Source organism: Aptenodytes forsteri, unplaced genomic scaffold, assembly GCF_000699145.1.
Source record: "Aptenodytes forsteri isolate BGI_AS27 unplaced genomic scaffold, ASM69914v1 Scaffold122, whole genome shotgun sequence".
Taxonomy (NCBI): domain Eukaryota; kingdom Metazoa; phylum Chordata; class Aves; order Sphenisciformes; family Spheniscidae; genus Aptenodytes; species Aptenodytes forsteri.
The window spans coordinates 1,635,960-1,662,181 of record NW_008794009.1 but is presented as its reverse complement, the minus strand read 5'-3'; the positions used below and the strand labels follow the sequence as shown (position 1 = coordinate 1,662,181).

General features: G+C 35.0%; 1 protein-coding gene across 2 annotated transcripts in view; it reads right to left on the bottom strand.

The window, feature by feature from the left end:
* PACRG (PARK2 coregulated) overlaps positions 1-26,222 on the bottom strand; it is a 277,861-nt gene that overhangs the window by 109,575 nt on the left and 142,064 nt on the right. For both annotated transcript variants that reach the window (XM_009290031.1, XM_009290023.1), the window contains 2 exons: positions 20,849-21,020; positions 9,117-9,266 (listed from right to left, as the gene is read on the bottom strand). In XM_009290031.1, coding sequence (XP_009288306.1) covers positions 9,117-9,266; positions 20,849-21,020 — 322 coding nt within the window. The remainder of the gene's footprint in view (positions 1-9,116; positions 9,267-20,848; positions 21,021-26,222) is intronic.

The following is a 26,222-nucleotide window of genomic DNA, read 5'->3' as shown; positions in this document are numbered from 1 at the left end:
TCCTATCGCTAGTTACTTGGGAGAAGAGACCGACACCCACCTCGCTACAACCTCCTTTCAGGTAGTTGTAGAGCACCATAAGGTCTCCCCTCAGCCTCCTTTTCTCCAGGCTAAACAACTCCAGTTCCCTCAGCCGCTCCTCATAAGACTTGTGTTTGATACCCTCCACCAGCTTCGTTGCTCTTCTTTGGACACGCTCCAGCACCTCAATGTCTTTCTTGTAGTGAGGGGCTCAAAACTGAACACAGTATTTGAGGTGCTGCTTCACCAGTGCCGAGTACAGGGGGACAATCACTTCCCTAGTCCTGCTGGCCACACTATTTCTGATAGAAGCCTTCTTGGCCAACCCAACACCAAACAAGCCAGAAATAAAGCAGCAAGCAAAATAAATTAAAATTACTATGCCTGCTATGTTTTAATGTTACTGTTGCAGCTATACACTAGATTTGCTCAAAGCATGCCTATAAGATGGGCTTCTCAGGTAACTTAAGCACCTCCTTATCTCATTTGGAGACCAGCTACTTACCTGCTAATATTAAGACAGGTATAAGTATGCAGAACAGGCAGACTTACAGATATTACTGTAATTCTGCATAAGTCCAGTACTGAATGTCCAAATCTTTCTCAAACATGGGATTTCCAAAAGTAATTATTTCCCATAGGAACACAAATCCCACAAAAGCATTAAAGCAAAGCATGATATGAACTCTTAACTTTATGAAAATGATGTTTCATTGACATACATACCCACACTCCTGGAACTTTGTAAAAGTTCTGATTAATTGCCAAACAAAATGTTGACTGAGGGCTACAAGCCCTTTAAGTTTATACCCATTTTACAGGTTTTTACACTGAAGCACAGGAAGAATTTGACGTTTCCACTATTTTACTTGTCTATGAATTTCCTGTGAATTCAGAAGTCCTAACTCTCACCTCTGTGTGTCATCCAATAGACAACCCTCCTTTCCTTAGGTCAACATATTCAAAAAATTAAAAACTGAAAAAGGGAAAAGAAAATATTGGATGCAATGTACACCCTCTGACATGGGAAGCTTTTCATTTTTCTCTTATCAAGAATTCAAGATGCTGAATTAATTAGGCTATTAACACATTAAAAGTAAGTGGTAAGTGTTAATAACATCAATTTAATCACTGCTGAGTCAGTTTTATTTTACACAGACTGATGCTGTATTTTCAGCTAAGAAATTAAATAGTAATTAGAAATTACACAGCAATTATGATCTAAGTGTGATAATTCTCTAAATGTGTTATAAAGTACCTGACAGGGTTTTGATTATACATTAAAAGTTTACTATATCATCAGCTTAAAATCATATGCTTTGTATTAAAGATACTAAAGCAACAAATGCTCTGATACAGGCGGGTCTTAGTAACTTCTAATTTCCATACTTCAGAGTTCCAGTGGGTTTTTTGTAACTCCATATGCAAGAATGGTCATTAAAACAAGTCGGGATTGGCCAGTGTGCAACAAAATATGTGAGGCAACAACTGTTGAAGATCACTTTCCTGCTAGTCCATATTCAATTATTATATGAAACATTATTTTGGGAGAGTTTTGCTGTCAAGATGAGATTTTTGACAAAAAAAACAAGACATTTTTGAAAAATACCTTTTAAAAGACCATCAGCTGATCTCATAGAAGGAAAATGTTTTGATGTTCTTAAAAACATTCCAGTATATTTGTTAAATAAATAAATATTCTTAAAACTATAATTCATAAGAAGCCTGTTGAAATAATATAATTAATTACACTTGGGAATGACAAAAATATATTTTGCTTCTCACCAGTATGATAATAACTTTTTTGAGTGCAATCAATTTATCCTTATCTGCTTAAAAAGGTGATTTACTGGCACAAGAGACTCCATTTTGGGAAAACCACAATATTTTTCATTAAGTGTTGATGAATCAGAACATTCTGAATCCTTTTGTGCTGAATATTTCAAAATAACTTTTTTGAGTGCAATCAATTTATCCTTATCTGCTTAAAAAGGTGATTTACTGGCACAAGAGACTCCATTTTGGGAAAACCACAATATTTTTCATTAAGTGTTGATGAATCAGAACATTCTGAATCCTTTTGTGCTGAAGGCGTATTTCAAAAAAGAGAAAATGTATCAAAACTAATTTGTTCACTCAGAACTGTGTTGTCATGGTGGTCTTATTCCTTTGAAGTGTGTATCCTTAAAGCCATTTCAGAATCTTTTTTTTTAAATTTCAGAAATCATAACTGATTTCAGAAAATGGAATTCAAAGAAAGCTTGGAAATAATGAAAAAGCTTGCAAAATATGCATAGGAATATGAAGAATAAGTGTCACAATGAAGCATAAGATCAATTTGAAAACTGGATTTAGTACACAGTTTATGTTACTGGTCTGATACGACTAGTATACTAACATGCCTTATTTTATTGATAACCTTATGGCATTAGGTGGTTTTTATGCAAATCTCAACATGAATCAATTAATTTTGTGGGAATCTCCATTTTCTGTTTTTAAAAAAAGAAAAGATAAAGCATCTAATCTTCTTAGCAGCAGGGGAACCCTGAGAAAAGTTGCCTGAGAATAACCTGAAATCTCAAAGTTCAGAGGAGAGATGAAGAGAACCTCAAATACATTACTTTGTAAAAGTTGAAGTTCAAGCCATCCTTTTTTTTTTAATCTGAAACATAATTTCTGAACATAGAGTTGGCAAACTGTAAAGTATTTTAGAACAGTATTAACATTCTTTGTGAAAGCACTTCTGGATTTCCCAGCGGAAGGAGCAAACAGTTGAAATGTTCTGGGCAAGAGATTTTCTTTAGAGCATATTCAATCACATTAAAGGATAATTGCTGCTTCTTACTAATAACCATGGACCACTCTGAGGAGCGTCGCTGCCTCTGGAATACACAAGCAGTTCTGAAAATACTCCAACTCCAATACAGGGAACACTTTTACCTGTAGGCACAGTCTCTTGCTTCTGCAATTAAACACTTAAGTTCTGCTTCTTCCTTTAGAGTCTACGTAGTACTATTGTATTTTGTAAAATAGAGTTCTCCAAAGTACGTGAAGTACCTTTCAGACAAGAGAATGTTTTTTCCCAAGTGAGGTTCAGGTGCTGTAAAGCATGCAGTATAATTCTGCTTTGTGGCTTCACACTTGGTTGAATGCTACGATTCAGCTACATCAGGTATTCCCAGTCATATCTCTAAAATTTTATTTTAAAGGACTGACTAGATAGTTAGAGACTGTCAGAAGTTTATGTTAGCTTTAAGTTACTGATAGTGTCAAAGCATTTTTACTGCAGCCAAAAGAAACCTGGGCTTCAGTTTGCCCTGCTACCACTGTTTGCCTTACAGGGACTGAAACAAGTCACAGATGAAATTACCATGCTGGAGAGGTACTTTCCACAGTGCAGTGCCACCCCATAGTTCTCTGTCTGAGGCGTGTAAATCTTAATAATATTTTGTTTTCATCTATTCTGTATTATTTTATCTGCAAAGCTGCTCTTAATCACTACTGAATAATATAAATTGATGACAGGAAAATATTTCTGTGTACCTGAAATGATGTAGTACAGCTGTTAAGACTACTTGGATTTGACAGCATAAAACAGTTGTTAAACTAAATCAATGAAATTTTCATTTACCAGTCAGGTAAATTAAACAAGAGAAATTTGCTGTTCAGAACTGCCCAATTTTTTTAATAAACAGGTTTCTGTTTCAGACAGTATACATACACCCTAATAGCATATTCCAGGCTCTGAAGACTCCTTTTTTTTTCCTTTTATTTTTATCTTCTACCTGCTTTCATAAAAGAACAAACTTATTCTATTTGTTCTTAAATTGTATTTACCTCAGATAGCTCACAGATTTATAAAAGGCAGCTTAGAAAATAAGACACCCAAAAAGAAAAGGTTTTGTAATGCAAAAAAAGAATATTTCCATTTGAGTCTATACATACTTTTCTTTCCCTCTTCACAAGACTGAAATGAGTTTCATAAGAGTACATTTAACTTACACATTTAAGTGAAAACTAGTGGCATTACAGGGTTCATAATAGACTCAGCAAGCACTATCATGACTTTTTTTGTTTCTTATATTATATAGTAGCACATTTGCATAATAGTCCATATGTTGGAGAGCTTGCTTAGAGACTGCTAGTCCCCTCAGTCAGCAGAGATTAGACAAACAGCTCCTACATCTCAGGAGTATTCCCCAATCACTGGGATGAATTCATGTTCCCTTCTCTTGCTCTCCTGCCAGCCTTATGACTCTGGCTAACAGTTTCAACAGAAAGCTTCTACCCTTTTTCAGACCACACCACAGCCAGTTGGTGAGGATGCTCTCACTGTTTCCACCAATAAAAAGACACTAGTGGTAGCATCACCAACAACAGAACTTTGTTCTTTTATGTCTTAATGCTCTGCAACAGAGCACTCGGGATCCTAAGTGGAAAGAAATGTCTACTGCAAGTCAGGGCCTTAAGCTCCAGAGAGGGCATAAATTCAGACACACCAAATATGCTTTGTGCACCAAAAAGTCCCTTGCTCACTACCAAGACTCCTTAGAAGTTCACTGAGCTCTCTCCTCTGGCTTTCAGACAAACTATCTTACGAGGCTTGGATCTTTCCCCTGGCGTTTGTAAGTTAGGTTGTATTGATTTATTTTTACCTGTATCTTATGACTCGCATGGGTGAGCATGTTTTAGATGTTTTCAATAATTAAAACTTTTAATTTATTTTTCATCGATACTCTCCTTTTTTTAATTTACAAAAATTACGAATAGTAAAGTCACCTGTACATAAGAAATACGAACGGGTAGAAAATGGCAGAATTTGCCCACATCTGATAGACTCTTTCTTCTCAATTTCTGTAATTCCAGAGATCCAAATTACAGAATGACTGCTTGGCAATCACCTTCCTGAACTATGTCTATTTTGTGGCCCACAAACTCTACTGATAAAATATATTTGGCATACCTTAATTTGTTGATTAACATCAATTCTCAAAGACTGCCATAAAATTATAGAGAATTCAGAAAACAAAATCAAAATTATTTTTTTGATATATGAAACTACAAGAAAAACGTACTTCACTAAAAGGCATTATGCAGAAGAAGTCAATAGACACTTTGTGAAATATTGACCAAAAATCTTTTAATAAAGATTTCTGTTACGGGTGCTAAAATTTTAAAATTAAATACCTAGATTACCTTCTGTTCCAAAAGGTCAGTAGTCCTTTACCATTTTTGCTGGTATTATACAGTTATCAAGACAACATAATCATTATGAAGACACTCATTTTTAGAGACAGGCATGTTTGGGAGACATCATAAGATAGGAAAAGACATCGGTATCACAACCTGCTAATTTACAAAAAGGGCTATGTTTACAAAATAATGACAGGGTGATTTGGAGGTAACAGATGGAAGTAGAAAAAAGTGAAAATGTCAAAAGTACAATGGAAAAGCAAAGGAACATATGAGAAACTGTTTCTGTGCATAATCAATATTCTGTATACAATTAAAAAGAATGCATTAATAACTGCATAAAAGAACACTTGAGGCTGGTTAAGAAGCAGTTTGCCAGCAGGGTGAAGAGGAACAAGGAGATATCTTCTTTAAGCACCAAAGACATCAAATCCCAGAAAAGAGGATTTGCATAGTTCAGAGCCTCCCTGGCTAATCCAGTAAAAATCTGCAGTGGGAATCACAGTCAGCTGCACTAAATGGCTGTCTACAGGGAGAGTCATCAAGGCTACCTCCTTTTTTATCACAGAATGCCCCTTAAAGGCAATGGCAACTAAACAACACTGCTGTTGACTGTGAAACTGTAGCCTCAGTGTTGGGAAACACATTGGAATTTGGAAAGAACTGCTTAGCCTTAAGTGGGACAGAACTGAGAGCTTCTCAAACTATCATTATATTCTGAGCTCAGGTAACACTGGGAACTCTGAACAATGATTTACCAATTTTGTTGGCTGAAGAACAACTGAAGAGATAAGCGTGTGACAAACTGAAGCTAAGACTACATTGTATATTTGTTTTATTAGATACCTGTTTCTGATATCCTAACCTTAAGATCTTACCAATGCAAGTTTTTTACTGTTTTATTTATAAGCCTGTCTAATATTGTGAGGTGAATCATGATTCAGACAAATCAGAGGTATGTAGTATGAATAAAATTTCTGAGGAACCTATATTCCAGAACATTTTTTAACTCAATGGGAACTGAGTATTTTCTGCAAGTCTGCTAGGGACCAGTGTAGGAAGAACATAAGGATGGATGTTTGAGATAATAGCAAATGCCCGTCTAGTCCAGAAGTGTGTCTGTCAAAAGGAGATGACTAGGCAATGTGAATGTAGGACAAGCATTTATGGTACTTCACCTAATACTTTCTCAGCTTCCACCATGCTGTGGTTTAGGAATGCCATGAGCCAGAGGTGATCCAGGTGTTTTACTAAACAAGCAATAGATGCCTTTTTATGACATTTTTGAGCCTCCACTGAACCCACGCAAACTTTTAGTATCCAAAGAATTTGGGGTTAGGAGTTCCAGAGCTTCACATCACACACGCTGCATGAAGAATCACTTTGGTTTGTTCTGAACTGGTCACCAGGTAACTTGACCTTAAGGTAAGTTGACCTTAAAGTCTTATTAATACTTTTTTTTTTTTTTTAGATGTTCTCTTGACTATAAGCTTGTTTAATGTGAGAGTGGTATCCACAGATGCTGAGTTTGGGAAAGAGTTCCTTTCAGCAGATAGATACTGATCTAGCAAGGTGGCAATGACTAAAACATGGCTCCTTCCAGCTACCTTAATTCTGGACAAACTTCCACAGTGTCAGACTTAATAAACTGCAATTCACACAACTCCTGGAAGATGTACCACAGTTCCTCCTTTCTCAAGCTATACATAAAAGAAGGAAGAAGATGTACACTCCCTCATCTCATCTTTCACCTGTATGAACAAGCAGTGGAGAAAATAGCCTGGATCAGTCTCTACACCTTCCTTATAACTGGGAGCAAAGACCTGCACCTCAGTTGCCTATTAAGCATATGGGATATAGAAAGGAGAAGGAAGGGAGCATACATTTTCTGTCAACCACCAGTGAAGGAGGAAAGAAATATAAGCTTTTTGAGGCAGGGGGAGACAGAGGAAGAATCTTTCCCTATCACCCGCATGCAAGTACTTAATAAGGAATAGTGTTTCATATGGTAGGCCTTGCAAATAACATCCATTTCATTGCTGGTAATACTGAACTTTCAAAACCTTTATTCCTGAAAAAGTAATGCTTTAATAAAATGTATTAATTTTGAACTATTACTTTTCATTTCTTTTTGTTTTTTAGTTCTAGGCCTTGCAAATAACATCCATTTCATTGCTGGTAATACTGAACTTTCAAAACCTTTATTCCTGAAAAAGTAATGCTTTAATAAAATGTATTAATTTTGAACTATTACTTTTCATTTCTTTTTGTTTTTTAGTTCTTAAATGCCAAATATCAAGATATAGTGCAGTTTGATATAGGCACAAATTCACATAGCACAGATGGCATGCAAATATGTTGAAAATATGTTTTATTTTGCTGACAATACAATCAAAACTTAGGATATGTTTAGAATGTGTTTAATGCCTTGTTAAGCTATGTTAAGCTATGGTTACACATGAGCCTTCCCTATCATTCATCTCAAATAATTTCAGAAAAGCCTAGTCAAGAGAATTTATGGGTTACTTCAGGCTGAAATTTGGAAAAAAGCATGTATTGTATATTCATTAATCAATGAGTGTCCTTCTTTTTACAGTCTTGTTTTGTGCCCAATACTGAAATTGGATCTGTGAAGGGGGAATCTTCTAATTCATAAGGAGCCCTACTGAAATCTGTTCAACCTACAGATTTTATTCATAACCTTTCACCCCACAACTTCTAGAAAGCCACAGCTGTCATCTGAACAATGTTGCATTTGTGGAATTCCATACGTTACTGCAAGTTTCTCACTAAGTAAAACAGAGTCACTGGCATATATGTATTTAAAGGGATCTAAAATCTAAATCTCATTTGAGTCTCCAAGACAGTCTTTGGACAGGCATTTTTCAATCTGAGGTGAATCTTATACTCACTAAAGAGTGAGTATAAGATAATACGTTCTGTAGTAATGCAAACAGAAAGTATAATAGGAAGCAGTCCTGTAGATAACTATTAAAATGCCATGAATTTCATGAAAAACCTCTTTTGCAAGATTGTGAGGAATTAACTTCTTTTGATCTATATGGCTGCATGTGAATAACAGAAACTTTAAACTCAGTGACTTGGTAGATAATTGAACAGATAAGTACAGGTAGATTTACTACAGAAGAATATTTTAAAGACTAGTTTGGCAAAAGCAAGATACATCATGTTGATTTCAGCTGGTGACTGTGGTGTAAATGCATTCACAGTATACGGTACTTACAGTACTCACAGTACCAGTTATTAAAGACTGAAACTGGCAATAGAGGTTTGCACTACAAAGAAAACAACATACTCAACTGTAGATACAAATTAGTTCTAAATTTCTCTACAATAAAACCTGCTAAGTGAGCAGTAATAACTTCAAACTTCACTGTTTTGCTAGACATTATGTAACTTGAAATTTTTCTACAACAAGGAGTTCTCTTGACCCTCAAATTAATTAGTTTGATTGCTACTTTTATTTTTATTCTTTCCTAAGCCTGCTGGTAGCAGTGAATTGCTTGTGAAGAGCACAGAATGGAATAAAAAGGCTGGACTAAACTAATGTGTTGGAGAGAGGGAAAAACCTTTCTATTTATTAATGTATTCAAAAGACTGTTACAAAACTTTACAATTTAATTATTGGAAGATTATAGAACTGCCTCAGTGCTTCCGCACTGCGTTAAATAAACTGTACGTGCAAGGAGTAATAAATGAAATTGTTAATTTCAGTGCATCCTTAGGGAATAGTAAGAAGGGGGGTTTACATTATTTAGAGCTCCAAACGGATTTGAGTTTATATACAGTAATAAATCTTAACTACATTGTTAATTAACCCTGCCTCAAGCCCCTTTTTACCTTAGGAGTTGAAAGACACAGTGTCTGTTAGGATAACTCACCATTCATATTCTTAAAGATGTTTAGGACTGGGAGGATTTGCCGATAATAGGGCACCAAGGCCTCCCCCACCATGTCAGCTGACACCACCAGGTGCTGGAGGACTTTCAGCGTGATGCAGATGACCTGTCGGTTACGAAGGCTTAGTGCATCTGTGATGTAGAAAGAACAACAGGCAGAAAGCAGAATTAATTTCTAAAATGTAGAGGGAGGGGGAGGAGTCCTCTAATGGACAAATTTAATTAAACTGTACTCTGCTGGGGATTGTAAGTGGGCCTTTATTAGCCCAGCTTTGAAAGATCCCAAAGATGGATTGCAGTCCTGATATTATAAAACACTGCCTTGTCTGATTGTTATTTGTTCCCACAGTTTGTGCTGACTCTTCAGTAACCCAAAGAATGCAGCTCATTATTCCCTCATGCTGCCTGTGTAATACTGGCGTGGTCCAAACAAATAAAAAAATAAATGTTCAGTAAGTACCATTTGGGGCCAATGGAACTGTACAACTGCAAGACAACCTGCAGAGGTTGACAACAGATACATTCTAGTGCAACAATTAGTGTTTGTATGTTTGTACTCATTTATTTCACGACCATTTTATTCATTCAGCTAACAATTCCTACTATTCTGAGAATCAGTACAATGAAACAAATGTTTATAGGAAGAAAAAAACCCACAAAAAAACCTTGTAGCCTTTTTTTAAAAGACACATTCTAGGAAAAAAAAAAGATTTTGTCTTGCCTACTTAGATTTTTCTGTTAGCTTTCAGTGTCATGCTTCTTATCTTATGACACTAAAAGACATTTCATAAATACCTTTTGTTTCTCTTCTCTTCTAATTTTACTAAAAGCAAGTACTTTGTACTCTCTTTTGTAATCAGAAATGAGTCATGCTTGAAATATATTTTTTTTTTCTTGCAAAATCCCTCTAGTTACAAAACCTCTGAAATTATGCAGCTGGAAGCAATTGTCAAATTTGGTATGCTATTACATATTGGTCTAATTCTCCAGTGTTCTGCCCACTTACATAGACGTTTACATCATTGCACTAGGAAAGCAAAAACTGTAAAAGATAAGCTCATATTCAATGCTATAAGTTTTATAACCACAGAAGTATATAAATATATGATTCAACATAACATAACGTAAGTATAAACACTTGGAAAAAATTATAGTAACACCGAATTACTTTGGTGTTACAGAATTATAGAACACACCAAATTATAGAACACACCGAAATTTGAAGAGGAGTTACTAACAACTTCTTCAAGAACTGCCTCTTCACACTGAAGTATTTCTGGCACTACATTTTGTCAGTGCCCAGGAATGCCATTTCATAGGGAATGAAGTAGTATTCTCACACAGGAGCAATGTCAGTTTTTCCATCTCTTTAAGCAAATGCACTGTGCCCCACCCACTTCTGCTTCTTATCGCATGCCTGTCTAGTGTTAAAAATCAGAGCTAGAACTCCGAAGCAAGGGCGAGGCAGATTGGTTGTGTGAATGCGTAGAGACAACTCTTGAAAATCAACTAATAAGCAACCTCCCTTCATGGCTCTTTGCATGCTTATGAACAGCATACCAAAATTACTGTTAAACAACAGAGTTAGAAAGCCCAAGGTATAAAGATACTGCAGTGCACCATAGGGTGATTCCAAGTCAGACAAGTGTTGTTAAATGAAAATACAGACTGAATTCCATACTTCTTATTTGCCAGTTCCTACTGTAGTCATCAGGGTACACCTAATTTCATATTGTCTCTGAGCATATTAATGTGTAGACAGGAAGTCCATCAATATGGCATGCTCACACTAAGTTCCAGCAAAGAGGTTGGCTATTCCAAATTATGCTTTCATGGGTAGACGTTCTAAGGCTGCTTTAGCAAAGAAAGACCCCCAGATACAATTTTAAAGATTAGGTCCAAATCCCAGGCAGGAAAATCTCTTACAGAGGAACAGGCATTACGCATTTTCTTAAAGGAGTGACTAGAAGAGGAAGCTCTGGTGTTCCAACGTATAGGTTTATTCATGACTAAATTGTCATACACAAAAATACTAGCTAAGTGAACTAATATGGAAATTATCATTGACACTTGTAATTTTCAGTACAATAATTATTAGTTATTCATACAAACATGAATGAATATTTGTATTCATTTGTATGAATGAATTCATACAAACATGAATAAAATGAATAAAATCAATTATTCATGCAAACACTAATAATTAACTTAAGGGACATCATAAAAATTAATCAATGAATGACAGAAACCACAGCTTCTTAATCCTTAACCAACAAATTGTACCCACTTCCAGGAATAGTTCTTCCTGACTGTAGAAGCTGTCCTAGAGGATGAGAGACCTTATTTTTAGGCATGCAGAGGGTGTCATGTAAGTGGAAATGGCTGTCCAACCACCCCTAGGAAGGACTTTTTTCTGCAGATGGTAGCTCCCAAAGGTTTTCACAGCCTCCTGTTTTCAGAGTTCTGTCTTGTGCAAAGACAACCCTGGTTTGAGTGGAAGCCAAGACTGTCCTGGTAAAGATTAATTCCTTAATAAAGTCAAGAGTGTGAATTATGCCTCATGACTGAGAAGGCATCCCAATGAGTGCAGCAAACTGAACACATACTGAGTCCAGAAGAATGTTTTCAAAGAACAGCTCATCATAGAACCTGTCATGCAAGTTTCCTTACATCTCAGTTGTGCTGTAGGGGTGCTTGCTGGAACTAAATAGTAATACTGGCACTTGTTTCATCTGCATGCTAGAAAATCAGCTGGACACTTGTCCAAAAACAGGGGCATCCCATCCTCCATTTGACACACAAAACAAAAGACAGAATTTGGATCAAGATTTTGAGTGCTAAAGTGATGGGTATCGTAGAATCAAACAGACTGCAGAATTTGAGCCTGAAGCCCTTCAAATTGCAGAAATCTGCAGTGTGTGTTAGGAAAACACTTGTAAATATCAAAAGTAAGATCAAATTGACTGCAGAACTGTTGTTATTATTATTAAATATTTGGGCTGTGGCATGCATAGCAGTCAACCAGCTCCTGGCTTGATTACATTAGGCACTGTATAAACATTTAATTAGAGACAGTCCCTGCCCCAAGGATATGTCAATTTCAAACATGTTTATCTTTTAAAAATCTGATAATTATTTTCTGTGTACTACCATCACTGCAGACCATTCTCCCACATGAATCAAAGGAAGAAAATTTTAATGCAGTATATGAAATAAGTACATTTCAACATTTTGAAAAATGTCAGTGATACCCAGAGGTTAACAGAAATGGAAAAAAGTACTATTATCCTTACACAGGAATAAAGCAGACCATTTAAAACTCTTAGTACAGTACAGCTACATATCCCTAAAGAAGGAAACATGCATAATATCCAAAGTATTCCAATTTGAAAGCATGCTAGGCTGTTGCCTCTTGACCTAGATGTTTGCTGTAAGATGTGGATCTTCATAATAACAGCAAAGTGAATGACCGGTTTGCTTCTCAGTTAAAGATACCTTTCCACTCCCTAAAGGTTTTTTAGAGGACTTCTCTCCCTCAATGGTATATATTTCCCTTTTGGTCATCTGGCATACATGCTATGCATTGTACAATTCTCTTAAGCAGCAATTTTGAAAAAAAACCCAATGCAATAAATTGACTCTGTTGCTTGGTAGTTCCGATGTTTTCTCCTTTAATGCTATAAAAACTTGACAATTTTGCTTGTGATGAGGATACACACTTTTCCAGGAGACCCTCCAGCTTAAATAATTGCTCAATGCAAGTATATAATGAAGCATTTACTTCAAATATATTTTATTTTGTACTGCTACAGTTTTTCGAAACAAGTATTTTCTGAAGTTCATCGTAACTTTCTTAAATAAAAGAGAATTTTAAAATGTTAGTAGGTTAAATATCTGGTGTAAAAGCTCAGTATCTGAGTCAGCTCTGTGTTTCTACCATTCAAAGCCACAGTAATAGGTATTTATGAAATTTGAAAGCATATTTGAAACACTGAACATTTTTGAGATGGCAGTTTTTCACAGTGCTGTTTATTAAAGCTTGCTAGCAATGAGCTGATATACAATAACAATTCATTGACAGCTTCAGTGAATTTTTTTTTCATTAAATTTTATTGGCAATTGATGTAAACTTAGAATTTTCTTTCGTTAATTTCCTTTAAGAGCAGAGACTTTTCATAAGATATATGCCACTTGTTTGCTTATCCATTTAGATAGAAGCAGCTTACACATGAAAAAATAGAAATGATTATTTTAAAACATTTAAGTCTTTTCCTTGAGTAGCACTTCTAACATCTCAAAGAAAAGGACCTAGAAGCTATGTAAGTTGATATTTTTTTATTTTTATATTTTATTTTTATGTGGCAGTTTGAAAAATGCTATCTCAGTCTCATATGTTGCCTATAATAGAAGCCACAGTTCTCATCTTTGGGATTGATGCATTTTATAAGCCGGAAATATGACAGCATTTCTCCCAGTATACAGTGGATCTTTTCCATGACACAATGTATTGTCACGGAAGAGATCAAATCAGAACGTTTTTCCCCAAATAGCACATTGATAGCCTAAACTTTACAGAATCAAATCAGATTCCCCAAACTTCCATATCGTCTCTAAATATTAAAGTTTAGATTTTGGTATTTATATTTAAAGTTATGTGGATAATTTAATTCTCTTTAATTTGCACTGGCCTTTAATTATATTCAACCCCTTTTTCATATACACCTGTGAATCTATGTTTAAAATTGCACTGACAGTTTCCATTTTCTATTGAGTTCTCACAAACAAAGATTAAAACCAATTTAGTTTGCATTCATATCTCCCTCCTCCCCGCCCCCCCAATTGGTAAATGAGGCACCTGTTTTAGAAAATTCTTTGCCTGAAGCAGAAAAAGATACATAGAGCAGGTTTCCTGCAGGGCAACAAGCACTCAGGATAAAGATACTTCGATTGTTGTGATCTACTTAATTTTGTTGATAAAGGGCTTCTTTTCTTAAATTCACAGAGTCAGGTTTGAAGAACTGCTAACATGAAGTGTTCTCAAAAAGCAATTGATTAAAGTGATACATACTTCTTTTATAGATAATTTTGTCCAAAACTTTCAAAATGCATAATACTTAACTACCTGAACTGATATAATAGAAGTATTATGCTAATTTTACAGAACAGTAATGAAGGCTGTTACAAAACACAGTGTTTCAATCAAGAGTGAATAAAAAACAGAATAACAACCTTGTGTTCTGTACTTCTTTAAAGTCAGGTAAGATCCTGATCCAATTTACAATATAGATGTACAGATGTTTCTTCCGGTACAACTGAAGGAGTGATATGTTGCAGTGAGGTGATGGGAAGGAGGAATAAGGGGCAAGTCATGAAAACCTTAGGCCAATTTTGTCATCAAAGACTTTGTCCTGTAAAGCCAAAGCCTAAGGCACAGAAAAGGCTAAAATCCATAACTGAATCATTGATACTTGCAAGAAATATGATCTAGCAGAATACTGATGAGAAAGTCAGTGGCTGTTTTTTCAGCTTTAGTTGTGCTTGTAATTGCAGTGGTTTACTAGATCAGCACCTATAAAACTTGAATTCTATTAATATTTGCAGGCCCTGTTTAATTAACTAGTATAAAGAATACACTGAGAAGAGTCCCAAAAACCTTCTCAGTGGCTATGCCAGTTTACAGAGTTTCCATCCATTCCTAGATGTACATTTTTTCCCCTGTGTTGGCTCAAGCTACTAAACTGCACTGAGTACCTACTCTCTCAATGAAAACAGCTTTGTTATCAATGAAATGTAATATCATTTTTTAAAAAGATTTCAGGAAACCAAAGACTGGTAATATTGGCATCTGTACTGCAGAAATTAATACAGTGTTCTAAATGTATTGTAGGTCCTTGAAGAAGAACAATGTCGACAAGAAAAGCCAGTTTTCTTAGACTTCCAAAAGGTATTTGATAAGGTCCCTCACTGAAGGCTTTTGAAACAACTTAACTGCCGTGGTTTCCATATAAATAAATAATTTTTTAGAGATGGGAAATGAGGGCAGCAATAAATGGCCACAGAGGAGGAGTATCATTGGTAGAGCCTTGCAGAAATCTGTGCTGAAGTTCATGTTTTTCAGTAGATTCATAGGTGATTTGGAAGAGATGTTTACTAACGAGTAACAGAGTTTTCTGATCATACCAAATTATTCCAGATGCCAAAGATAAGGGCTGACTCTGAAGAACTGCAGAAGGACTTTACAGTACAGAATGACTGGGTGATAAAATGGCAGATGAAATTCAGTACTAATAAATGTTAAATATCAATAAATTAATAAATTGAGGAGAGAAGGGCTCTAACACCAACTTCAAAAGTGAGAGATGTTAATTGCAGATTTAACTTTCCAAACATGGATGAGATTTATCTGTACTGAATGAGAAACAGTTTCTCCTCATAGACAGGAGTAAAGAGGAGTAATAAAGAATATAGTTTCTATACCATCTGAAACTACCTGAAATGACCAGTTTTGAGCAGAAGAATGTAACATAAACCTTCTAATTGCAATCACTTGTACTGCTTGATGGAGCCTACAGGGGAGAACTGCTTTGGTATTTAAGAATCAAGGCTTCTTTTTTTTTTTTTAATCAGAGACCTTTGTTTTCTTTAAAAGCATTTTAAGTCTATAAAAACAAGTTTGTTTAGAGTTAATTTTCAGTCTATGATCTTAACAACAGAACTGGTTCTCAAGAGCAACAGTCAGTCAGGAGAAAGGTAACAATTCCATTAAAGATTTAATTTACTTTCTGTAGATGACAGAAATCAACTTACATGGTTTACAGAAATAAAAAGACTACAGCCCAGAAAACCATATTTATGCCACAAAAATATTTCAGCATTCTGTGAAATAAGGAAGTATTTAATGACTATTAAATACTATTAAATACAGTGAAGATATATGAGGAGAAATATAAATGTGCTTAGAACAACTGCTAGCAACAGGTTCAACTTCACTTATCTAAATGCAACACTGACACAGATTTGACATTAAATGGGAATTAACTACACTGTTGTCCAAGACAACAATCCACATTACATGCACATAGAATGTGGAGAATAAGAAAACAGAAATCAGTTTAATTTAGAAATTTATTAAACATTAAAAAGAACTCTGTAGGTGACACTGAGGGAGGACTGCTCTGTGCATTTCTCTGTATCTGGCTCACAAAAAATCTGTTTCCCTTAATGAAACATTTTCAACAAAGTTTAAGGTATCCTTGATCTACTATGTCACAGAAGGGATTTTTAACAGCATAGAAAAAGCCTTGAAAAGGAAAATGTCAGTGTTCCTTAGGATGGAGATTATTCTCTTTGGAATCAATCAGAAGTGCTGGTCTGCTGTCTGCAACTGTGCAGAAACAATACTTCCATCTAAGTTACAATTTAAGTGCAAAGACGTGAGCTTTATCGGCTTCTAGGCCTAAGTTCAGATTGCCTACGTGTCCATTTTAGGATTCACAACACAGAACAGAAGAGATTCTGGCAAGTGGGTGATCTAAGATGCTTAAGTGTTTAATTTCATATTATTTTCTTCATTAGCAAAGCTATACCAATATGTTCCTACTGATCATCTCTACTCACTTACTCCAACTTCTGTGCTATTGTGTACTATTCCTTCATTTGTGATAGTGCAGCTATAAACTAGACCATTGAAATGATCTGAGTTTAAAAGTAATGCCACTCTGAAAAAATTTTGGTTTTATTTTAGGTTGTGGCTTTTTTTTTAATACATCTAGATGTGAGATTCACTGACTTGCTCCACAAACAATTGCATTCACAAAAGTCAGTCGCAATGAACCGGAGTGTGGGAGCTGGAACGATTGGTCACTTTGTGTGTGAATGGATTGGAAACTACGTTGCCAGCAAAGAAAATATAAATGGTAGCATGCTCACTGCCTTTGAAAGGGGAGGAGGTGCTTCCACACACTGTGTTGGATGTCCCTGATGTTACTCATAGAAATATCAGGCAAAGGTGTAGAAACTTCCTGCCCCCTCAGTGTTTATGTCTGCATATGTGTCGTGTGTCTCATGTTGAATCTGGGGAACTCTGTGGTCTGGAATCTCAGAGTTGCAGAAGCCTAATGAAAGCAAGCAAAAGGACCTACGGCTTTTCTGATCTGGCAATTGTTATGGCAAATGTAATATTAAAAGCAGGAATTTGCCCAAAAAATGAGTATCAAAAGGAATTTTACATTCCCTTAATGACCACACAGAATTTAGAACAGTTTTCCATTGACAAGCACATGGTACAATAGGCATCTCTCACCCTCACATCCCTTTCCTGGCTATTCTTGGCTGGCTATAGGTAATGGTAGGCCACAAGTGAGTTTTAAGATACATCAGTGCATTATTGAAAGACATAGTGGGGCCAGACAGATCCCTCTGTTCCCTAAAAATAAGGGAATTCTCACGTGACCTACAGGCAGCTTTGCTTGCCACCCCCAGGGGTGTGTGTCTGGGTTCTGTTCTGCTCTCTGCCACCGATGCAGTTTGTGATGTGGGGCAAAATTAGCCTCCTTCTACCTCTTTACCTGTCTGCAATATGAAAATAACAATAAGGATCTTTCTGGCAAAGAAGCTATTCTGCTGTGTGTTGTGCATCAGAACTTTCATAATACCTCTACAATGTACTTTGCTATTGGCCATATATCTCAATTTATGAATCTTTGCTCTAGTTTAAATAATGTAGACAATGGGTTTGCCTACACCTTCTGTGAAAGGGAGTAAAAAGTCTTAACACCTTAATGTGTTCACATTTTCTGATTTTGCATTTTTTTATTTTTAGTTGGATTCCTTACAAGTTTGACATATACAGGTAATTTGTTTTTCCTGGGTTTTATGCCATGCAATGACATAAACAACCTGATTTGACATTAGCAACCTGATCTAGTTGAAGATGTCCCTGCCCACGGCAGCGGGGTTGGACTAGATGACCTTTAGAGGTCCCTTCCAACCCAAACGATTCTATGATTCTGTGACTATACTTATAAACTATTTTATCATATTTTGTCACTGCAAGGTACAATATATTTTGAATTTTTATTTTGAGAAATCAAAATATATTTTGAACATTTTTCTCTTTGAGAAATCAACGCCTCCAACCTGAGATTTTTTTCTTCCTCTGAATTTCCAAAAATGAGTGCCTTTCAATGTGACAAACAAAAATAAGCAATTATTTTTCAACTAAATAGCATTCTTCCATGTTATTTTAATCATATTTCAGGTATTTTAGGAAAGAAACTGGACCTGTTAATTTCAATTATCTGCCTTTTGTTAGTCATTGCCTGTTTGCATAACCAGAAGAAAATTTGCTGAAAGGATTTGGGCTTACAGTAACCCGCAGATTCATTAAATAATATAATCTTCATCTTTAATGATATAGTGTTCAAAAAGTGTGAACTTTAAGCAAGGACGGGTGGAGGATAGATTTCTCCTTAAATCATTAAAATATAATACAGAATTCTAATATTTAATTTAAAATGTTTTTAGAGAGCAGCTCTTTACTAATATTTTCCTTTGATGAACATGCAGGAGAGAAAACTGCTTTTAAAAGCATTCTATCCATAGAGTTATTTTTCTGTCTTTCTTTTACCCCTTTCCCCTCCATCATATATATTACCTTGCCTAACAATCAATTGATTCACTCTTTCACAGCAGAAATATGGTATTGGTCTAGCTGAAGACTGGCTAATCAGATATAACTCACCCAGTGGGACACTTTAGAGACAGTAATATGTGTAAAACATAGCTGAGTTTATTGTGGATGCAGCTGAGCCACAGAAATGTATAGCTCTGACTACACTGCTATATTACACAGTCACAGCAAATTTAAAAATTCTTAGAAGTACATACTTTCAGATTCCTTGTGATGGCGGTGTCTTTTTTTAATATTAATATGGCTTTAATTAGGAAGAAGCCTTTATCATTGATAACACTTAGACTCATCACACATTAAAGCTGATACAGAAGCTTTTTTAAAATAAAAAAATAAGCACTGTACAATAAAATAAAGCAGAACCAACAACTAAATTTAGCCAGCAGATTCTTGAATGTGTTCCAGCGTCGTAAATTATGACTTGATTTAAAACCCATATAAATATCCTTACCTAGCAGTCTCTTTGTACTGCTAAAAGCTGTGTAACAGCTAAAGCTTCCAGGTAATTATTTCTAAGTTAGGTTCTGGTCTCAGGAAGACAATCCAATCCTAACTGAGTAGCTGCTGTCATAAACTTGCAGTCTTTTCTGAAGAAACGATTTCAGAAAAAAAATGATACTACTATAAATATATTTGGGTGGTGTTGGAAATACAGATTTAAAGAAATGATGATTCCTCTAAGAAACGATTTCAGCTTTCAAAAAAAATGATACTACTATAAATATATTTGGGTGGTGTTGGAAATACAGATTTAAAGAAATGACATGATTCCTCTCTTTATGTGTTTCCCTTTTAGAGAGAAAAAACTGTAACATTGTTTTCATAACCTTTCACAAGTGTCACTTACAGAGTAACCATTCTGAATATTATATATTCCTTTTGACATTTTCAAAATCTACAGTAAGATAGAGATAGACATCTATAATTAATCTTTTTTAATGGAGAATAAATTGAATGAAAAACCACAATTCTGACCCTTCCAATACTATTATTCCAGTATTATCAGGCTCCAAACTACATTCCCTTTCCCCTTTCCCAAAACTGTATTTGTCTTTATTCATTCTGTATCACAAATACAATGACTCTGTTTTGTTCTGTATTAGCATGGGTGCTGAATCATCTCAGGAAAACAGGGCAAAGGACAGCAATGATACCATTACTGATCAACAATAAAACAGAAGCCAAGTTTAACAAATATGAGCATCTATTAGCATAGGTGTAGCATGCAGATTTAAGAATCATAATACCTAACTAAAGAAGGATGACGGGTCAGAATAATATCTCCTCAAGGTACTGATTTAAAGAAACAGGAAAGGACAAAACAATATATCTGAAAGACTAGGTATTTCAAGAAAAGAAGTTTTAGTTTTAGTGGTATTACACTTGGAGTTTTAGTGGCATCACACTTGTATTAAAATAATTTATTAACTTTCACATAACTTTTTTAGTAAAAACTATGTTTGAATATATAAAAACTTCAGAATTAATATTTTTTTAAATGCCAAAATTTTACATACAACATTAATTAGTCAGGCAGAACTCCCAATTTAGATAGATATATGTATATGCAAAGTAATGAGAATGATCATAGAAAAGATATTTAGTGAATAAATATAAGACAACTGTAGAATAAACAAAAGGACAGAGAGAAACATACTTCCATAAGCTTCACCTGTTGATTTCTCCTGTCATTTTAAATGAACTGGTTTCTGCAATAATGGATTTACATAATAAAATACAAAATCAGGTAAGAAAATGTCAGTTCACATTTCCAAAGACAAAAAGCCACATTGTAATAAGAAAAACATTAACCAGACAGTCTATTCTTCTGGATTACTGCATGTACCAGGTGATTGAAGGCATAAGCCTTCTGGCCTTATACCTTACAATTTACTCATGTTTGCAATAATCTCCATGAAATGTACAGCCTTTCATATTTTATTGCTTAATTAGCAACTTGCCAAAAAACTACACTATATAAATGCAATTTCAGGGATTTTTTTTTTCCCACATGTTCACCTACTTTTTATTGGGATAATGAGCTGAGGAATAACAGGAAGAATCTTGTTTCCACCATGTTCCAGCATGTCATGGATTCCTTGACGAGCAAAAAACTCATATGGAAATGTCATTTCACAAAGCCCGTCAAAAAACAAAGGCAGATAGTAATGATAGTCCAGTTTTTCAATCTCTACCTGAAAATACAAAATAAATAAACAAATAAATGCAATTTTTTAATACTAATACAATGTGATCAGGCCGACAGATAATTCATGCCATCTACAGAGGTATGTTTAGTAAATAATAATTCATTTTATATCACTGCAGAATATAATGAAGTCTCAAATATGGTTTATGGGCAGATATTGAAATCCAGAAATATTAGACCGAAAGAAAAGAATGGAAATTAATATACTCCCATATCTTTTCACTTTTTGATAAGTCAGTACCAGATTCTGGTATTCTTGCTCATACACCTTACTTTGTAAGTTACCCATAGGAATCAAACCAGCCATTTTAAGAATAACATTCTGTTTATTTCAGAAAAATCTGATCTTTACATCTTCACTTGGACACTCAAAAGAACAAATAAGAGAAAGAATCCTGTAACCAACAAATAACCAGCACGGCACAAATATCAATATTTGTACAGAATTCCCAACTTTCTAGAATATTGACCTAATTCTATTTCCTATTAATTTCAGGAGCAGAATTCTGAAGAAATTCCATGGGTCTCTACTATGAAAAAAGGTAGAGAAATTAGGTACCTATTTCTAATAGGAATCTCCCTCCAATCCTAAAATACAAAGCGTGCTAACCTTCCCAAATTATAGACTTTGTGAGGGATTTTGCACTCAGTCCTAGGTTTTTTCCCTTTTCCTTCTTCTACCCTTCTACATCAGCACTCTGATGTTACATACACTCAGGATAGCCAGAGAGAACCAGAATTTGTTTGCTTTCAGCCTGTCAAAGCTCTGAATATAGCTAAGAAGTGACTCAACAGCAAAGCACTTTCTCTGAACAGAATATGATCCTCAAAATCACTTGGAGATCAATCCATCTCTTTAGGCATCCACTTCCATCTTTAAAACACTGCTTAGCTGCTACCCTGTTTTTCCAGTGAGATTATATTTTGGAATTGGGTAGATGCTTCCTTCTTCACACCTAACAAGCTTTGTCATATAGACCAAGATGAAGCTCCAAATATCCTAAAAAAAATTTGTCAGGATAAACAAACGAATACCCAGCCCTTGATTTGGGGCCAGTAATCACATTCTCACTTGCATTGTGGAAGAAAAGTCTGAAATAAAGCAGCCAAGAATTGAACTTGGGTTTTACACATCTCGGGTAAATCCCATAGTCGGCAAGTAGCAGACATAGATTCTTTGTTTGCAACCATGATTCATTTTCCTCCCTGCTTGACTCTGAGCAGATCTGAATCCTGGTCTTGTGCATCTTAGCTACTGACTTGACTGCTTCAGTCTTTCATGTTGAAACTGATCCATCCATGATAAATGAAAATTAATTGGAACAGATATTTGAAAGTAAGTCCTTTACATTTGCTGTGAGCATCTCACTATTGGCAGACCTAGTGCCAATTACATACTTTCATAGTCTCACATGCACAGATTGTTAATCTCTTATAGCAGACTAAAAAGTACAATTGTGTAAGACCTATTCACCTATGTGAATGAAATCAAGTCCGTGTAATGAAGCATGCAGAAGAAGGAACAAATGAAACCCACATTTCCTATTTTCACAACACCATATATGTTGGCTTCTCTGTAATTTTTGCTCATTGGCTTTTTGTTTCACAAGGAAAAATGCCTTTATCAGATGCCTTTAGGGTCAATATCCCAGAGTCAATTCGTGAGAAAGTTCAAAAATAACTATACCAAGCAACCATGTATGAAGATCTTTACAAAAAAAGAATCAGAAGACACTTAAATTCTTAAATTGATGAGTTTTGTATTTCTTGAGGACATTCAGCATGCTGCAGACAATACTTGTGAGGTGGCAAAAGAAGTCTGCCCCCAAAGTCACTGAGAACACAAGACAGCAATATAGCAACTACAGACTTCTAGTGACAAGCCTAAGTCAGAGGCCAAATTGTTCATTACAGCAATAAATCTGTATCAGGTAAGAAATGGCCAGGTGGTCAAAAAATCATTGACAAAAGAGCAGAACCAAGAAGAAACAATTTTTTCCTGTTCTCTGTCAATAGGACAATAAGATGTCCTTCAATATTTTTCTTTTTAACTTTTATTTGTAGTTTCCATGTATGAAGATCTTTACAAAAAAAGAATCAGAAGACACTTAAATTCTTAAATTGATGAGTTTTGTATTTCTTGAGGACATTCAGCATGCTGCAGACAATACTTGTGAGGTGGCAAAAGAAGTCTGCCCCCAAAGTCACTGAGAACACAAGACAGCAATATAGCAACTACAGACTTCTAGTGACAAGCCTAAGTCAGAGGCCAAATTGTTCATTACAGCAATAAATCTGTATCAGGTAAGAAATGGCCAGGTGGTCAAAAAATCATTGACAAAAGAGCAGAACCAAGAAGAAACAATTTTTTCCTGTTCTCTGTCAATAGGACAATAAGATGTCCTTCAATATTTTTCTTTTTAACTTTTAGTTTGTAGTTTATAAGATTATTAGATTGCATTTTTTGTTATTGAATGTTCTAGTTTCAGAAAATCAAAAACAAAGCCTACAACAGCTACTTGTGTCTGGGGAAAGCTTTGGATGTGAAAAAGAGACATACAATTAGTAATGTGTGAGCTTTTTCTTTAAACTGGGGGGTGTGTTTCACAGGAAAAACACCTTTATCAGATTAGGTCTTGTTTGTTTGGGGTTTTTTTAGAATCCATTCCTTACATGGTTTTTTGACAACTCTTTCAAAATTACAAACTATTTCCATGGAAAAATATCCTTGATGGATACACATCTATGTTAGATTACTGAATCAGGATTTGCAACTATTTTGCTCAAAACACATATAGTAGACTCTCATTTCTTTCCTCCCACTCTTCACTAACTGTAAGAACTTCCCCCTAACTGTATCTACCAGTTACCTTTCCTCTCAAAGATGTGGTATTTCTGATATTCTGAGCAATTTTTCTCAGCTGTTCTTTGCCCTTGAATATGCTTTTTCTGTTTCAGATATAAAGAAAGCCTATGTGTTCAAAAGCTTGTCAATGTTTTTCAGTGATAACAACTGGTTAATAAAAGATATTACCTTTATCTACCAAGTCTGTCTTACAGTTATACATTATGTATGCATAGGAATGATGTATTAACTTTAATGTGAATATGATTTCTGGGTTTAAAAACATCTGATTTTTACACATAACACAAAAGCTTTATTATGAAAAAAAACTCTACAAAATATAGATCATAAAGCATTTGTGTGTACTCCTCATTTCTCAGTTAGTTCCAAAGCCATAAGTGGTTGGCAACTGGCATGGCTCTGAAAAGGACTCTGATTTCTAATTCATTTCTTGAAGTGTCAGCTGTCCAAGCATACAGCCAATTTTTACTTAACATTTTGTGCTCTATAATAACTCCCACAATATGGAAGCCAGAAATATTTTGCCTTACATTCTGTGGTGTGAAACCCCTTCCTTCTATGTTTACTATTTAGCTTTTAAAAGTGGCTATTATACAGCTGTTCAGAGAAAAATGTGATTTTTCTGTTTATGCCCACAAAATTCTTTTGTTTTTCACATCCACCCACAAAAAATGCTGATTAAAGCTCAGATTCTTGGCAAAACTTGTCCGCATCTGACAATAATGCTGCAACTATGGATTTTAAGAAGAAATCTCACAATAATTATTACGAACTTCTGTACTAGTGGTTTGTAAGTTGTGAGAACCAAGCTTCTGAATTTTCAGTAAATAGGCAAACTAATAGAAACTGATATATTACTATAAAATATGATCACAAAACAAAAACAACCGTATTATAATCAGTAAAATCTTGTTTCATGAAACTTCCATGCTACTTATGTATACTACAAGCTCCCAAGGTGAAAAAGAAACAATATATAGTTTATAATTGTTATTTTATCAATATGTATAACCAATGCATAAGATGGGAGGAAACTAATGGCAGTATCACAGTTAATTTGTCCAGCAGAAAACCTGTTCCTATGAAGCAGCTCATAGTGAGAGGCAAGTCTGCTGAGACAATGAAAACCCAGATAAAGAGTCTAGGTTGTAAATAGTAAAAATTAGCTTTGTGGCTAATCTGTCTGTTAGATGAAGAAAGCAAGCTATCTGAGAGAACCTAAGGTATAGAAGTTTGACAATAAGCATGTTATTGGCCTTTCTTAAATAATCATATTTAAAGTAATCTGGTAATCTATAAGGCAAACCTGAGATTTAGAAGGTAGTATTTAAGGTACATAAACAACTTAATTTTCCATCTCATTTCAAGCAACTGATTACATAATACTATATGTCTTTGATATATCCAAATATTGGATTTGATCTCCTAGAAACATTATACCTAACTGTTTATGTACTCATTTAGCGTCTTTATCTAAGGCATTAAAATGAGGTATAGTAAAAGAAACTCTGGAATTGTTGGTTTGATAAGGACAAACAGGAGTTTTTGTAAGGATTGTAAAGATTTTGTAAGGATTCTTTGGTAAAATAATAGTTCCATGTAAGATTTGTTTTCCATTCTATACCAGCTATTTCATCTCTATTTTCTAGGTTAATGGAAAAAGAATAGCAGAAACATTCTTGAATAGTCTCAGTTTTGAACTTCCTTTCTGATTTCTCTTCCAAGATTTCTTTTAACCTTCTTTCAAGGTTTCTTTTTTTCTTCCAATATCTTCTACCCATAGTCAAGATGAAGCCTGTGCATTTCACAGTTCTTGGTTTCATGCTTTTAGTGTATTATTTGTCTCGATTCATAATGGGATGTTAGTTTTAATCTTCACTGTGGAGCAAGTAATGCTCACTAGTATTTTCTGGCCTTGATTAGATGGAGTTTTGAATATGGTAACTTTGCTTATGGTACTTATGGTTCAAAGCTCAATTCTGCTGTTGCGTTTAGTCCCTACAAGTTTTCCAGCAAGAAATTATTCTCTTTTTAGTCTGTTGTATTTCACCTTTCAATACATACTACATAGGCTTATACTACAAATATTCTCTATTGAAAGAGTCTTAGTCTAAATTATTACTCGTGTCCTATAAAAAAAAATGAGGGAAGTTGTACCTATATTTTGCATTCTGCAATGAAATGATAAAATACTTATCTTACAACAAGTGGAACATTATCAAACTCGAAGAGAAACAGATAATGGCAAGGGAGAAATTAGATAAACACCCTGTCGTGGTTTAACCTCAGTCGGCAACTGAGCACCACACAGCCGCTTGCTCA